We start from the raw sequence: 16,458 nt of genomic DNA, 5'->3' as shown, positions 1-16,458 counted from the left end.
ACCAGCTCCTTGCAATGTTTCAGAAGGGAGAATCAGGTGCCTTAAATCACAAGAAAAGGCTTGATTTTCCCTGCTGAATCATCTTTCCTGTTTATCAAAATTTAACATACAAACAGAACCCCAGCAGGAGATACTGCTTTTGCTTATTTTTTTGAGTTTCCCTGGAAGATTGTATTTAATTTTCTCCCTAATTTCAGGGACTATTTCTTTAGAAATTCCTTTGTTGAATTCCACAAGAAGATGCTACAGTAGTCTCAACATCTGGGCTAAAGAAAAAGGAGAGAGAAAAGCACTACAGAACTTGGTAGTATCACTAGTGAAGAAAGTCTTGTGTTTTTCTACTCCTTCCTTCAGGTTTTCATTCACTGTTAAGCCTAGACAACATTTAAACTACTGATAGCAAAGTTATGCGAGGGCACAGTTAAGCCCTCTCTATCTTACTCTATCTTATTTTCTTTCCCTGCACCTTTTTATAACCATCTGATATATTTTGTTTTATACCGAGACTGTAAATTCTTTTTAACATTACTATGATCTGTTCTGTGCAGCAGGGTTCAGAGACATAGCTGGAGCACAGTAACAAAAAATTATTAATAGTATTACCTATCCTCTAGAAGGCTGTCCCATGTGTATCAAATTCAGAAGAACCTGTTGTACCTCTGCCAAGAAGAAAAGCTGAGCTAAATATAATAAATAAACTAAAGCATGTCTTCAAATGAGCATAATATCACTGTCTCAAAAGCCTATTTCTCAAGAAGCATAAAACTCCTCAGGAACCAAAAACCTTCAAAACCTTTTCATCTTCAAAATCACAAACTATTTACATTTATTCAAGAACAGAATATTCAGCAGATTTAAATCCTTGAAATGAGGACTGACTGTTGAACCCAAAGTTTACTGTGTAAGGCAGTACATTTCAACACATTGTTCAGGAGTTATATTCTAGATTGCTTCAAGTTAGATTGTCAAGTTAGAGTGTAAATTCTTGGGGTTCCAGGAATACTGTGCTAACCCATCTTGCCTTGAGAAAAAACATGTAATAATATTGACACGTTACGTACATGGCCAGCCACACTAAGCAGAGTAATAAAATAAGTACAAGGTCATCGCAACAAGAATTTTTTTTACTTTGAAAGTTGCTTTACTCTGTGTTCCAGTGCATTCCAAATGCCATTACTATGCTGCTATCAAAATTCAGAATATTAATAAGAATCAGTATATAAACAAATGAAAGAAGCTTTAGACACACTATTTAAGTGTGGACAATGGGTAGCTTATGCTTCTAATTTTCTTTGGAATCCAGAATATTGTGGAATCACACCATCATCGGATTTGAGGAGGACCTCTTGAGCACATCCAGCCCATGCCGCCAGCTGAAGCAGGGTCAGCTGCTGTAGCAGGTTTATCAGGACTGTGTCCAGTTTTGTTCTGAAAATCTCCACAGTTGGAGGGTCCACAACCTTTCTGGGCAACCTGTTCCAGTGCTTGACCATCTTCAAAGTAAAAAAAAAACAAAAACAGGAGCCCATTGACTCTTGTCCTGTCATTGAACACGACTGAGAAGTGGCTGGTTCCTCCTTCATTCCCTCTCATCAGGTATTTATACACAATAACACCTGAGCTTTTTCCTTTCTAGACTTAACAGTCCCAGCTCACTCAGCCCTTCTTCTTAAGAGGTGTGCTCCAGTCATTTAGTCATCTTAGTGGCTCTTTTATAATGTCTGCAGACTTGCTGAAGGTACACTCTTCCTCATCATTAAGGTCATTAATGAAGACATTGAACAATCTTGGTCCCAGTATCCACCCCTGGTGAACATCACAACTGACTTGCCTCCAACTGGATTTTATGCCACTGATCATAACAGGTCCAGCTACCCAACCAGCTTTCAATCCACTTCACTGTTGACTTACCTGTACTTTGTTGACTTGTCTATGAGGATGTTATGGGAGACAGTGTCAAAAGCTGTAAAATCAAGATAACATCCACTTCCTCATTCATGAATTTATTCAACTCATTGAAGAAGTCTATCAGGTTGGTGTATCAGTTAGCAAAATCAGTAAGTCAAAGCAAACCCCCTACTGATTCTGCACCAATTTCATCTTTCTTTTATTTCAGTGGTTTCTGGTATGGCTGGCTGCAAGTTGCCTCTTGTGCTTAGGCAGAGAAGATAGCTTTCAAAAGCTGATTTAAACATCTAGTTTTGTGAGATAGTTACTAACTGGCTTCAGCTGTGGGAAAGTTTAGAGTGCTTTCTGTTCATCCACTTTCCCACAGTGTCTCATTACATCTAGGGGAGAATGAAGAGGGGATTATTACTCAGCCTTAAGGTTTGTCTGGATTGTCTTAGCAGTTTAACTACCACAAAATTAATCCAGCAAGGTGATAATTTCTCATCTTTATTAATTCTCAAAATACACATAAACACCCCACTGTGTGACATGGAAAACAGCTCATGAGAAATAACTCCACTAAACTTCTCTTTGAGTTCTTCTTGACTCTCAGTGCTTAAATTCTCATGTACTCTGTATCATGTGCTGTACATTCTGTTTTCACAAATGGTTCTTTCTTTAGATAACCTTCAGATAGGATATGGCCTTTTGCATTTACTCATTGTAGCAAAATATTTTCCATTGTCAAATGCATAAGAGAAATACCTTTTACCATTCAAATCAGTGTCATAATAGAATTCAGGAGATCTTAAAGTTTTTAAGTTTTACCAGCTCACAATGACAGGCAATCATAGAATTAGAGAATATCCCGAGTTAGAAGGGACCCATAAGGACCATTGAGTCCAACTCCTGGCTCCACACAGGTCTACCCAAAAATTCAGACCATATGACTAAGAGCACAGTCCAAATGCTTCTGAAATTCAGACAGGCTTGGTGTCGTGACTACGCCCCTGGGGAGCCTGTTCCAGTTCACAACAACCCTCTCAGTGAAGAACCTTTTCCTGATATCCAGCCTGAATCTCTCCTGTCACAGCTTGACACCATTCCTGTGGGTACTATCACTGGTCACTAAAGAGAATAGATCAGCACCTGCCCCTCCCACTCCCTTTGTGAGGAAGCTGTAGACCACAGCGAGGTCTCCCCTCAGCCTCCTCTTTTCCAGGCTGAACAGGCCAAGTGACCTCAGCCGCTCCTCATACTTCTTCCCCTCTAGGCCCTTCACCATCTTGGTACCCTTTTCTGGACACTCCGCAATGAAGAACTGTAGTGAAAGCTGCATATAGAAAGAAAGATAGCCAGAAAAAAAAAAAATAATAAAAAATCACAGACTTTTTTTTTTCTAACTACAGACCTCTTTTTTAATTTCATATGGTTATTGTAGTTTTTTCCTGTGTCATTACTGCAATAACCAAGCTCTGAAATTGTGGCTGCACATGTGATGATGAGAAAATTGTTTACGATTTTCCCTCCAAATACCTTTCTTTATGTTCCCTGACATGTGCTTATGTTTACTGTTTTATATTTTAGACTTTAATGTTTGGTAGATGACTATCTCAGGAAAAGTTAATTTGGTGGTTTGATATAGTTAATTAGAGTGGTTAGCTGGTTCTCCTCTCAGAACAGGAAGTCAGGCCTCCTGCCAGCGACTGGTAGGCCTGGGCTCACTAGTAGGTGAAGGAAAGCTCACTGATAGCCTGGAACTATTCAGAGAGGAACTATACTATTCAGAGAAACACTGCCAGGGGAGAGCTCCCTCTAGCTGAATTGAGGAGGAAGAGCTCTGCCAGGCCTGAGCAAGCAGTGGAGAGCAGCTGTGTCTGCCTGCCAAACCCCACAACGCTTTGCTGAGAGGCTTGGGGCAGTGGGTTTTGGAGTCCCTTGCAGGGTCACCCTGACCACCGCCTCCTGTGGGGTTTGAAAGTCAGGAGGCGGTGGGGGGCAGCCCCAGGGCCAGGCCCTACAGTGGTGGGCACAGGGTCCCACAAGACCTGGGGCAATGGTCAGCATGGGAGGACAGGGTACCAACAGCCAAATCAGCCACACAGCACAGGCCAGATAGTGCTGCACTGAGGGGACACAGCCCCATGGCACAGGTTTCATGAAGGTTGTCCCTTCTCTGCATGCACATACACACATTTTGCTTTGTTTTTCAAAATAAATATCTCTGTAAATTATGTTTTTGGAAACAGTACATCAGAATATTATTTAGGTGGACTTAAAATGAAAGTTTGCTGCCTGATGACTCCTGAAAAATGCATTCATCTTCAGGGTTCTACAGGCCTGTAAGTGATTTACCAAAACCATATAGTTTACTACACAAAACCATTAATGAATTACTTGGATATTGCTTTCTTGCACTTCAGCTTACTTATAATCTCTTTGTTTGCACAAATGTTTTGCACTCAAAGCACTCTCATGCTTCAGTTAGTGAAATTTTTGTAAATTTGCAGAAAAGAATTGCAAACTGTCTAATGTAAGTGCATATTGGGCCAGAATAATAAAGAGGATTCCAAAATATGTATTCCAGGTTCAATATTGTAATGTCATAAAACACTCTAGGGAGACACAAAGAGTCACCAAGTACTAACTTTGTTTTGTATTTACTTACAACTAAAATCTGATACTACATTTAAAGTAATAAAAGCTGGAATTTTTTATTGAAGGTATTGTTTTCTAGAGCTGATGTTGTATTTCAATTGCTTGAACCAGGTTTAAATACAAAAGGTTTGTAATTTGCAGCTAAATTCTTTGTCTTTATCATGGTTTCTTAGAAGTAACTTTTGGTCAGAAGCAGGGATACCTGATAGAAAACATCTACATACTTCCCCCCACCAGAAGAATGATGGTATGCTTGGTATGTTGCCATGCCACGGTATGTCAGATTTGGAACACAGTATGCATCCTTCTAACAAAAGGGTGCCATGTACCCAGACCCTTGTAATGACTAGGAATGAGATGCTTTTTGCCAGTGTGTTTTATCCCTGTGTGCTGTAAGGAGATTTGGTCTCTCTGTCTCACCCACACAGACACATGTCTCTCTCAGTGGAAGGAGACAAAGGAGTATAACGGCAGCTGCACATCAGCCGTTGCTCAGATCTTTCTGACTGCTGCAGCCAATGTAACATAGGGTAGCCAATGGGTCTGCTGATGCCCATTAGGTTCCTGTCAATTGTTAGATGATGCTTGAGCAAATAGTGACTCTAAATCAGTGTGAAGTTACTCTAAATCAGAGCGTCAGAGTATAAACTCTTATTTCCTTTCATTTAGCAGACTTTAGCAGACTAGCAGCATATTTTTCAATATATGCATTTTAAAACATGAATTAATAAATGTTCTAACTTGATTGAGTTTAGACCTAAATAAATCTTGTTTACAGTCCAATGCTGTTGTATAAATTTATTCATACGAAATGTAAATCATCTGATTAAATAAACCTGAACATTTTATCAAAATTACATCAACACTTAGCTACATACCAATACTTTTATTAAGAAAAAAGAAATCAACTTCTTAATGTTTGTGAGGAAGGAAAAGATTATTAATATCTTTTTTTATAGATATACTCAGTCTTGCAAAAATTTAAGACTCTTTCCTTCTCTGCAAACTTTTAAAATCAATCATACGGTAGAGAAATAGCAACAACAGTGTTATCTGAAAAGATCAAGAGAAATAGAGTGATGAGATATTACAGAACCAATTCTCTCTGTGTCTAAGTAATGTCTGGTGCAAAATGGGACTGTTGGGCTATGGCTTTGTGCAAATTAAAGGAGGCAAAGAGTTGCTGTGTGTTGTGAAAAATGTAACAGACTTCCTTGAAATGTTGCAATCTGAACTGCATCCTCAAGGCCAGTGGAGCTTGTGCTTGGCTGATTATGATCTTGTTCTGTTGGGAAGAAAGGTCTTCCAACCCAGAGAAATCCAGTAACCAAAGTAACCTTTTATTGTTCTTATAAGGCAAAGAGTTGTAAGAGGTGCCCTCTTGTTCAATAATTCTTCAGAATTTTATGACTCAGACTATGCTTATGGTAGAAGATGCTTTAAAAATGCAGATGTATGCGACAGATTGATGTGCACAGGCTTTCAGTTCAGAGATGCATATGTAGAAGACACATGTACTTAAACAGTTTTTGCTACAATCTGTCAAAAACACAAAGTCAGTTGAGGACTTCCTTTTCTGGTCAGTGGACTGTGATTAAGTGTACTGTGGCAATGATGCATCTCGACACACAAGTGACTTTGTAAGACAGATGCTGTACAACCTCAGGCATTCCGGTTGGCTAAATAGTGTTTAGGTTTGGGGAGAACGGATTTGGTAATTATTATTTTTTTCAACACCTTAAAAAGGCATTAAGATCCATCTATAAGGTCAAGAGTTGTTTCAATTTCATATTGTGTACTTCAAAATTCATATTTCATATTGTGTACTTCTGAAGTAGAGTGTTAGAGAGGAACCAATGAAAAAATCTGGCAAAGAATCCCTCTGGCAAAAAATGCACTCAGCGTGTGAAACAAATGGAACTTGTGTGGGTAAGCTCTGTGGTTGACTTTGGGAATCTTAATATTCAGAAACAGAACTGACTTTTCATGGTTCATATGAAAGTAGTGAGTGGTTATAATTAAAATTACCTATATTTACCTGTAAAAAACAAACCAAACTAACTTCAAAATGTTCCTCTTTCACCATCATAACTGAATGTATTTTATTATTATTATTATTTGGATGAAAAGAAGACAACTTTAGTATTTGTGTTGCAACTGTAAAACTGAATACTCAATAACATTTTTGTGTAAGTTGGGGGGGAGAGGTTAATTTTGTTTTATGGGAAGGCTCCTTCACTAAATTTGTTTTAAAAAGCTCACCTCAATTTATATATCTTTAAAAATTTGTTATGTGGAATAGAAACTCTGCAAGTTGTCATAAACGTGTTGTCTCTGAAGACCTGCTGGTAACTTTCTGGAAAAGCGGGATGACGGATCAGGGCAGTGAAGCAACTGCTTTTATAATGATCTTTTAACTATATGATGAAATTATTAAAACACAGTAATGGCCTTTGAATCTATTTTTCAGTGTTTGAGAACAGAATATTAGCCATTATACCTTAGCAGTATTTTTTTCCTTGATGAGAAACTATTTTTTTCCACTCAAAATCTGCCAGAATGTTGTGGCTGAACTGTCTAAATATATGAGACTTCCCTTTTAGATGTACTGAACAAAAGAAATCTCAGTTTTATGGAGAAATGAAAGGAAGAAGCTTGATATTTACTATTATATGCTGTATGCATTATAATGATACGTGGATTGGTTATAAAGATGCAACTAATTATGACTAGTCAAAATGTCTGTTTTACCATAAATTCATTGTTTACCCTCTTCTACTGCCCATGTCAATATTTTTATCCCTTATCCACAAGAAAGAACCTAGCATTTTTAATCTGACAGAACTCTAAACCTCAACTTTAAATATTGCAAATAATTAAAGATCATTTAAATAAAAGTATAGAAAATTAAATACTAGTTTTGCATATAAAGTGGTCTTAATGTTCTAGGTGTGATTCCAGATCACTCTTTTAGACTGTTAACTTTACATTCATATTTAACAAATGACATTATTCAGTTTCATGGGGTCACTGTGTCAAAATGTCTGTGTTAGAACTTTAATTTATTTCCAAAGGTTCTTTGAGTGGGCAGATAGGAGTGGTGTGTTAGAATGATTTACTGTCTCTGATTCCCTGTGTAGACTTTAAGGCTTGGAACATTGTCTATGGTGTAAATTTTAAGTCTGGATGGATTCAGCTGCTCTGTAGTGGCAGATGGAATGAATGGGACTCTTATCCCAAATGTGGGAGGCTGACCCTCTTCTTAAATATTGATGGTCCCTCTAATTCTATTTCCTGATCAAAGTGAAAATTTATCTACCTCTCTTCTGTTAACATTGCTAGAATGTATGCAAATGTAGTTGTGGCCAAATTTTGCTTTGTTAGCATCTACTTTTGGAAAGCCTGATGGACTCTTTATCAGATCATCAGTTATTGGGTATAGACAGGAGATGCCAGTCTGCATGTGAGCAAGTTGAGGAGTTTGGAAAACTTTTTAAAAGCTGTCAGTTATCTTCATTGGATTATAGGCTGTTTTTTATTGCAAAAATTACTTTGCTGTACTATAAATTAATTCACGTTGTATCAGTGATGATCTTTGCTATGGGACTGCTGACTTTGTGCTCTAAGATAGTCAGGCACCGAGTGTAAATTTCACTGGCTGACTCAAAGTGCAGAGGAAATGAGTGGGTAATGAGAGCAGAGCCGCCAGTTCTTTAATTGAATTAAAAGCCGGGTGACACCAATGCAGACACCTGTCCAATTACAGACAGGCCAAGGTGTTTACCATTGCTGTACAAGCGATTTGAAGATGACAGAAATCTTTCCGCCCACAGATTAACATAATGAAGGAGAACAGATTACAGTGGATGCTGGCCAAACAGATAGGTTGGCAGCTGAGAAAAAAGTAGTTTGCTGAAGTATGTAAATAAAATCTGTGTACTTTCTAGTGCCTACCTATGCCACACATCTGTTTCTTTGTTGAGAGAAAATAGTACAAGTGTGCATGTGAAGGAAGTATGTTAATTATGAGATAAAATATTTTTTCAGTTGCTGCCTTTGCTGAATATATATATATATTTAACAGGTACCTCCTGTTGCAAAAAGGTTGATCTGTTTTATTTTTCAAATTCTCACTGTCCTTCACAAACCTACCTGAGTAATGTACACTCTGTTGCATTGCAGATGCTTCATATAAAACCTTTCTACTTTGTCAAAAGTAAAAACCACAACCAAACAGCCCAATCCAAACCTTTTTACAGCTGCAGGCATCTTTCAGGATGCTCTTTCTATGTGCTAGTGTGGTTCTCAATGCCTGAAGTCATTGGTGACCCCAAAGAATGTCTTCCATCAGGAAATGCAAGGAGCATTAATTCTCTGCTTCATAAGAAAAAAATACTACAAGTGCTAAATGTACAAATAAAACTAAACTGCTTCCTAAAGCACAGCAGAGTGAACAGAGGGAGAGCATGTACACAGTAGCATGCTCCTCCTAACTGAAAACCTGAAAATGTCACAGTTAGAGGATTTGGTTCTGCATGTGTGTGTTTGCTGAAGGTAATTCCAAAAGTACCTTTTATCCTTTCCCATGTTTAACCCTGTGTGATCTGAAAATAAGGGTTTTCTATTGTTTTAAACAGACTTCTTTTTTTTTTTTTTAAACCAGTGATGTTTCTGCACTAAAGAATATACTGTAGGTTCCAGTATTCCTGCTTTAGTGGGATACTGATGCTTTGAAACATTATCATGTTCTATGTTATGCTTGTTGAATGCTTTTAAAAATTCTTGTCTTCTTCCAAATATTACAGGAAGATTACAGGCATGTTTGCTTGGGTAGTGACTGACACAACATTCTTTTTCTTCCCTGTTGTATTTCCATTCGTTAGTAAAATGGCAGTACAGTTTTTCCTCTGCTAAGTAGGGATTTCCAAAATCAAAGCTATTACTAGAGAGAGTTGATTCTGATCAACTAGTTTTAGTTTAGCACAGCTACTCTGACCTGAGTTTTGCTGCTACTGGCTATCTTTTTGCATGTAAGAACTGGACCTCCAAAAACTCAAATGGAAAGTTCATTTGCAATGATAGTTGCTGAAGTTTTTGTTCGAATTACAAGAAAATAGACGAACACAATTTATTCAATGAAAGCTAACCTCAAGTTTTCAATGTGACCACACATTTTAATAAACACAGTGTAAAAAATAAAATTAAAAAAAAAAAATAATCATAGACTTGCTTTGATTATTCCACTCAGAAAATAATGTAATTATGCTGCAACCATAAACTCCCTGCATGTGGGAGACCTCCAGACTTTTTTTTTTTTTTTTTTTTTTTGGATATAGAGGGTGTACATGGGAACAAAGACTTTCTGCTGAAAACCGAAGTTGTGTTGCATTGCATGAAATAACTCAATGAAAAGTAGCAAAAAGAACTAATTTCTTCTACCTGTTAGTGTGCACATGATGCTGAAGGAGTTTAGTCACTTACTATGAGAGGTTTGGCCAAGAATTATGGTTCTCTGAAGTACTGCTGTTTCCAAAGATGTTTCTTTGCAACGATACAGCTTTGAAAATCCCAGTATGGGACAGTTCCTAAATAACCTTGTTTGTGCCATAAAAATGATCTGTTTTGTTGTTTTTTTTTCTTTTGAAATACCCCACTGATTTTGCCAAAAACTGTTAGAATTGAGGTGAGAACAGGGTTTGAAATAAAGCTTGTCATGAAGTAGCTCTTTTAATTACTTTTCATTTCAATATTACTTTATTGTAGGACCTACTTTGAAATGAAAACTGCTGGTGTTTCTGAAAAATGACTGTCATACCTTTTTTTTTTTTTTTCTCCATGCAATCCCTGTGTATATTTCAGTCCAAAATATTGTGTAACTTCATGAAATGGCAAGGAGTGATTTGTTTTATCCACAAGTTGCTGATCTATATGTGGGTATTCAGCAATTCTCTTCACTAACATAAGCAGGACCTGAAAAAGCACAGGCTTATACAACTATTTTCTTTAAATCTCTGAGTATTTGGTCACCTGAATTATGTTACTGTAGTAATATAGCATATGTGTGGGCTATATTCTTCCACAGAAGGACAGAAACACAAGAGGGAGGTTTCATACAAAAAAGAGATTTGAGTTTATAGATGAATAGTTAGGGGCAACATTGGAGAGGAAGCATTAAAAAAAATTGTTCTGGGAGAAAAAAATTCTTCTGAAAATTGTTAGAAAATAAGTCAATAACTGAAAAAACTTGGTGAAGCAGGTGCTTCACTTGAATTTTTTGTCATTGTCATATTAAAATGTGCAGCTTAGTCTTGAAGTTGTGTTTGTTATAGTGAGAATAAAGAAACTTATTTGCATCTTAAGTATTAAGAATGAAATAAAACAATTTTCTCTTAATTTATTTTGCAAAATTTACATTGTGGCATGATATGAATGAAACCTTAAAATCTTTTTTCTCTTCTACCTCTAACAGTGAATGCCTGTAACAGAAAGATTTACTATTTTACTTCTCTTCATGTATGTAATCAGTCTGTACGCTATACATGCATAACACCTTGCTTTCTTCTGTTGCAGGCATATTGACAGGCTTGCATCCTTTCACAAACTATGCTGTAACCCTAACTGCTTGCACTTTGGCTGGCTGTACTGAGAGCTTGCATGCATTGAACATCTCCACTCCACAAGAAGGTAAAGTAATTTCAAAGGTCTTGACTTCCACATTTCAGTCATGAATAATAAAACAGGAGAAGAGCTAAATGCTGCAAAGCCATTTGCTGGAAAACCCCAACCTAATTTGATGACAAAGTGCATTGCCAGACCATAATTGCTCCATTTTTTGGGGGGGTGCGAAAATGAATCAAACTCCATACCCTTTAATGACATGCATCTTTAATAGCTGTAATGCAGATTAATGGGCTTTTTAATTGCTGTTACATTGTTCATGCAAGAGCCTTGTCATTAATATGAAGCATCTGAAAGATTAATGAAAGCTTCCTCATTTTACTAGGGCTCAGAAGTAAATCTAGAGACAGTCTGACTAAAAAGAATTGATTGTATGGCACAGTATGAAATTGAGAATCAAACGGTTGATTTCCATGGTTTCTTTTAACTGCTAAACACCAGGAATAGGCAACAATTACTTCAGAGTGATGAAACCTCCAAATGCCAATTGAGTTATTTATTAATCACTTTTAAGATTTTTCTCTCTTTCCTTAACTCTTTTATATGTTTTTGGGATCAAACTTAAAGATTGTGAGTATAAGTTAATGTTTTCTAAGATTGCATTGAGAATTACAGCAGGAAGAAAGGCAAAACATTTTAGTTCTAGCTTTGGAGACTAGCCTAATAAGTAATGCAAATCAATTATGGGAGCAAATGTTCCCAAAAGATCTGTGACATGCCTAACTCCATTCTCAATTAAACATAAAGTCCAAGTCAGATCCTTCTCTGGGTTCCATCATCCTAAAGTTGTGTTAATCCAGGTAAAAGCAGTTACTCCAAATTTGCACTGGTAGAATAGTAAAAGACTTTGACTTGTATCTGTAGGAAGTGTTTAATCTTCCATGACGTTGAGAAGGTTTCAAAATTTCTTTCCTCCCACAGTCCTAACTAGTAACTCTCAGAGTGGTGAACTTTTAACAAGGCTCTTTGCTGTAGTTTCTCTTTTAAACTAGGTAATAACTATGTACGAATAAACCAAATAACATTTTAGTATGAAGTTGTGTGAATTACAACCATAATGATCAAATGAATGGTAGTGTTGAACTGCTACTAGAGCAGGATTTGTGGAAGGTGTTGGCCTGATGAGAACAGTCCTGAGTATTCCTGTCTGAGTATTCTCTGGAACATGGTTTTGGTGTAAACATGTCAAAAACTGCCAGCAGCACCATTCAAACCAAACCCAGTACCACCTCTTGGAAGTTCTAAATAACCTGACCAAGTTCATCTGAAGGTATTAGCCAAGGGAATGTATAGCCTCTGACAGCCAAATAGTTAATGGCCCTGTGATGTTAACATTTATTTAGAGCTCTATATTTCTTTCTGTTGTAATATAGTAATTAAAAACAAAACAACAACAACAACAAAAACCACAACTGCTTATGTCGTCTTGTCCTCAGCTTGGTGAGTGTGCTTGCTAAAGCAGAAATTCTATGTTTTAGAAAACATTCACTGTTTTCAGATGTGCTGTCATACTGGGAAGGTTTAGGCAAGGATAGATTTTATTTTTTTTTCTGGTGATCAAATAAAGCCATGGGGAACATGTGTTTTATCCCTCAGAAGAATTGAACAAAAAGTCAATGTGTGGAGTTTCTATTTTTGGATGCTCTTGTTGCATGCTCTTAGTAACAATAAATTGATGATACAGAAGACAGACACCATATCACACCCTCCAGCTATCCCTGTTTCCCTATTGAAACATTCATTACTTTATATTGTTTTCACATTGCCAGCCACTGCTAGTTATTGTTTTAAATTGCTAGCACAGAGCTTGTAAATTACAAGATATTCCTCCCAGACTAAGGGCCGAGTTCTGCTCCCCTTGTGATATTCAGTGGGATTGCTTGTGCTTCTAGCATATAACTCATAGAAACGGTAAGAGAACTCAGCTTTTAAATTATTATCCATTGCCAACTTACAGTATATTATACACATAAAATCCTTGCTAAACAAGTGTTACTAAGTGTATTGAATTATGAAAAGTCTGAAGAAATGTGTAGTGCATAAGAATAAAGCATCTGCATTTATGATTAGAAAAAACAATCACTGTAGTTACAAATGAAAAACATTAAGAGAAATTAACTTGTATAAAAAAAAAAAAAAAGGACTGTAAAAAAATGATGTACCCCTCCCCATGTGTAAACTAATCTATCTGGAAAAACACACAGCCAAAATTATTTTTATAAAAAATAAAGAGTTTATCTTTTCTAAAAGTTCGTGTTTCCAGGGGTACCTCACAGGTGATAGGAGAGTTTTCAAATGGTGATATCTTGAAAGCATAAAATCTCTAGAAATTTCAACTAGTCTGAAAATCTTTCTTGTTCACTAAAATAATTTATGATTTATGGAAAGCTAAAAATACTGTTATACAGCAGACCTGTAGTAATTTTATATCTGTTCTCTGAATTATCTTTGTGAAGTCTTAGGAGCATGGCTAAGACTCCCTTCCCTCATTCCCTCTCTTTCACACTTTTTCTCACTTCCCATAAGATATAATGTATGATACAATATGGTGATATGATATATAATATAATATATCTAATATAAATGTGGTATATATTTTCACCAGCCCCTGAAGATGTGCAACCAGCCACAGCAATATCCTTTCCCACATTCTTGCTGATGAGTTGGAGCCCTCCAAAAACACCAAATGGTATTATTACACAATATATTTTATATATGAATGGAGTACCAATTTATTTTGGAAATGGGACCCAATATGTTGTAAAAGGTGAGTTCTGTGCTAGGTAGCATATCAGACGGGTGTCTCATAGTTGCTGTGAACAATTGTATAGCTGACCCCTTCTAAATTTTGCATCCATGACTGTATTACTCTTCCTCATGGTTTTTATAACATATTGCCTAGAATTGACTGTGCTGAACTGCACTTTCAATAAGACAAAACTGAAATGTGAACTAGTTGTGTGCCATCCCTCAGTTACCCTATTTAGAAAGTCTATTGTTATTATCCCAGTTGATTGTGGAGGAAGCCAGAAGTCAGTATAGATAGAAAATGTAAGCAGTTTGGACTACACTGTGAGGTTGACATCTCTGTTAGCATGATCGTAGTGATGTCATTAATGCTTTGGTGTCAAGACATTTTCCCATTTAGGTTGAAATTACGCAGTTCTTCTGCTCCCATATTGACCCTGTTAACAGCCTCTCATGCTAACGTTCATCCTCCCTGCAGGTCCTTTGTGAACACCACCTCTGTTATTTCTGGTGAAAAGTGACTAAGAGGCATTTCAGGCAAAGTATTACCCTCTGAAATTAAAGCATTTCAGATAAAAAAAAAAAAAAGCAAAATAAATTTAATATTACCTGTATGCACTTTAAACCATGATGGGTTCCATTTGTTTGAGAATTCTTCATAGACCTCTCTGCTGGGACTCAAAAATTAATATTGTCATGGAGTATCTAAGTCTTGTTCTGTGTTATCCTCTTTCACAGGACCTGAGTCAAGTTTTTGGTGGTTTTACAGCTTTTTCATTTTATAGCATCCAGCTCTCAAAACAAGTAATCTCTGACCCATTAGAGACAAGAAATAATGTACAGATTTATTATTTTTTTTCTCATTGTTGCCCTTAGATGTTAGAGAGCCATTATGTTGCTTTCCTGAACCTTCCATGTTTAACTTGCTTGTTAAAAGCCTAAACAAAGTAGTCTACCAATAACAGGTATAGAGTGTGTCAACGACCAAGTTATATCAGTACTATTAAACTATTAAATGGAAGCTATATGACCATTATTTTGCATTACAGTGAAGTGTGATCATCTGACTTTCTATTTTAAAATAATTATTGTTATAGCTAATTAAATATCCAAGCTATTTGTTTGGACTGAAATTGTTCATATTGCACAAACACACACAACCTTAACTGGAAGTATCATAGCAAAACAAAGTACTATTCTGGACCCGTCAGAAGTTGAATATGGTAAAAAGTACAAGTAAAATTAAAACATTTTGTATTGGACAACTTGGGGGGAAAAAGGATATCAAGGCCCTACTCTTTTTTAAATGTAAGGCCTTAAAATTCAAAGCTATTTCTTCATCTTGAGTTAGTATGAAACATATTTAAAAATTCATATAGTTCAAATTTCTTTGCCTTGCACAGGCCATAAGCTACTGGTGTGGTGGGTCAGTTTTGACACTGAAAAATGAATCCAGTTAGAGAACATCCTGAAGGCTGTTGATGATCACTGTAATAAATAGTGCACTCTTTAAGTCAAACTTTTTCATTCTGTATTCAAAGGTAATGGATTTTTCGTAACCATAGTAACCTTAGTGTATTTCTGGATAAATACATGAGGTACATACATTCTGGTTTTATTTTTGAATATAAACTACCACATTATGTATTACTAATAATATGAAAAATAGGATATAGGTTAGCATAATGACAGCTCAAACTAGTATACATTTTTCTTCTGAAAAAAAAATAAATATTTATCAAAAGTATAGGTTCAATTAATTTCTCCCCCATACACCCAGTTTTCTGGTATTCCAGTAGTGCAATTTATCTTTTTTTTTCTTTCTTTTTTTTTTTTTTTTTTTGTCAAGATATCCATTAATCTCTTATGGCCATCCCATAACACTATTCTTAAGAATTTTGAAGTGGAAATAGTTGTACTTCCAATCTTATTAAAATCATTATTGAATGTTCATCACAGGTAGTTTTGCTGGTGTGTTAACTCCCAGCTGGTTATAAATTGGCAAAGAATGTAAAACATTTGGGGAAATGCTCACCATAATACATTGTGTTTGGTTGGTTTTATGTTTTAGTCAGATTGTATTCTGGCCCATAGCTGAAATTAATGCTTATTAAGAAATTACATTCAAATAACTTTCTTAAATGTCCTTCAAAATTTTTGAAGAGAATGAATTACATTTCTGATTTCTGATATTTTACCTCTAAGTCCTGAATGATCACATGGAGATTTTTCAACTATTGCAGGTTATATTCAGCTAAACTATTCTATGGAAAAGTCATCTGGTTCATAAGCTACCTAGAAGAGCTTTTGTTGCTTGTATCTGGAAATGACATATTTTTTTCTAGTGTAATTTTTGAAGGTTTTAGTCCTATTGAGCATTTATAACTTCTATTTCAGTTAACTTTTTAGGCAGACATAAGTCATAAAGTTCACAGAGAATCTTGCATATTTCCACCCAATCCTCTGTGTAAAAGAAAGGAACAG

At 36.2% G+C, this 16,458-nt stretch overlaps 1 protein-coding gene across 1 annotated transcript in view; it reads left to right on the top strand.

Moving 5' to 3' along the window:
* The window catches only part of USH2A (usherin), a 410,836-nt gene that overhangs the window by 186,067 nt on the left and 208,311 nt on the right, over positions 1-16,458 (top strand). The window contains exons 31-32 of the mRNA XM_072035514.1: positions 11,119-11,232; positions 13,832-13,993. Of these exons, the coding sequence (XP_071891615.1) occupies positions 11,119-11,232; positions 13,832-13,993 (276 nt within the window). The remainder of the gene's footprint in view (positions 1-11,118; positions 11,233-13,831; positions 13,994-16,458) is intronic.

This window comes from Anas platyrhynchos, chromosome 3 (genome assembly GCF_047663525.1).
Source record: "Anas platyrhynchos isolate ZD024472 breed Pekin duck chromosome 3, IASCAAS_PekinDuck_T2T, whole genome shotgun sequence".
In the NCBI taxonomy this organism is placed as follows: Eukaryota; Metazoa; Chordata; class Aves; order Anseriformes; family Anatidae; genus Anas; species Anas platyrhynchos.
Note: the sequence above shows the minus strand (reverse complement) of the source record. Positions and strands in the feature narration are given on the sequence as shown.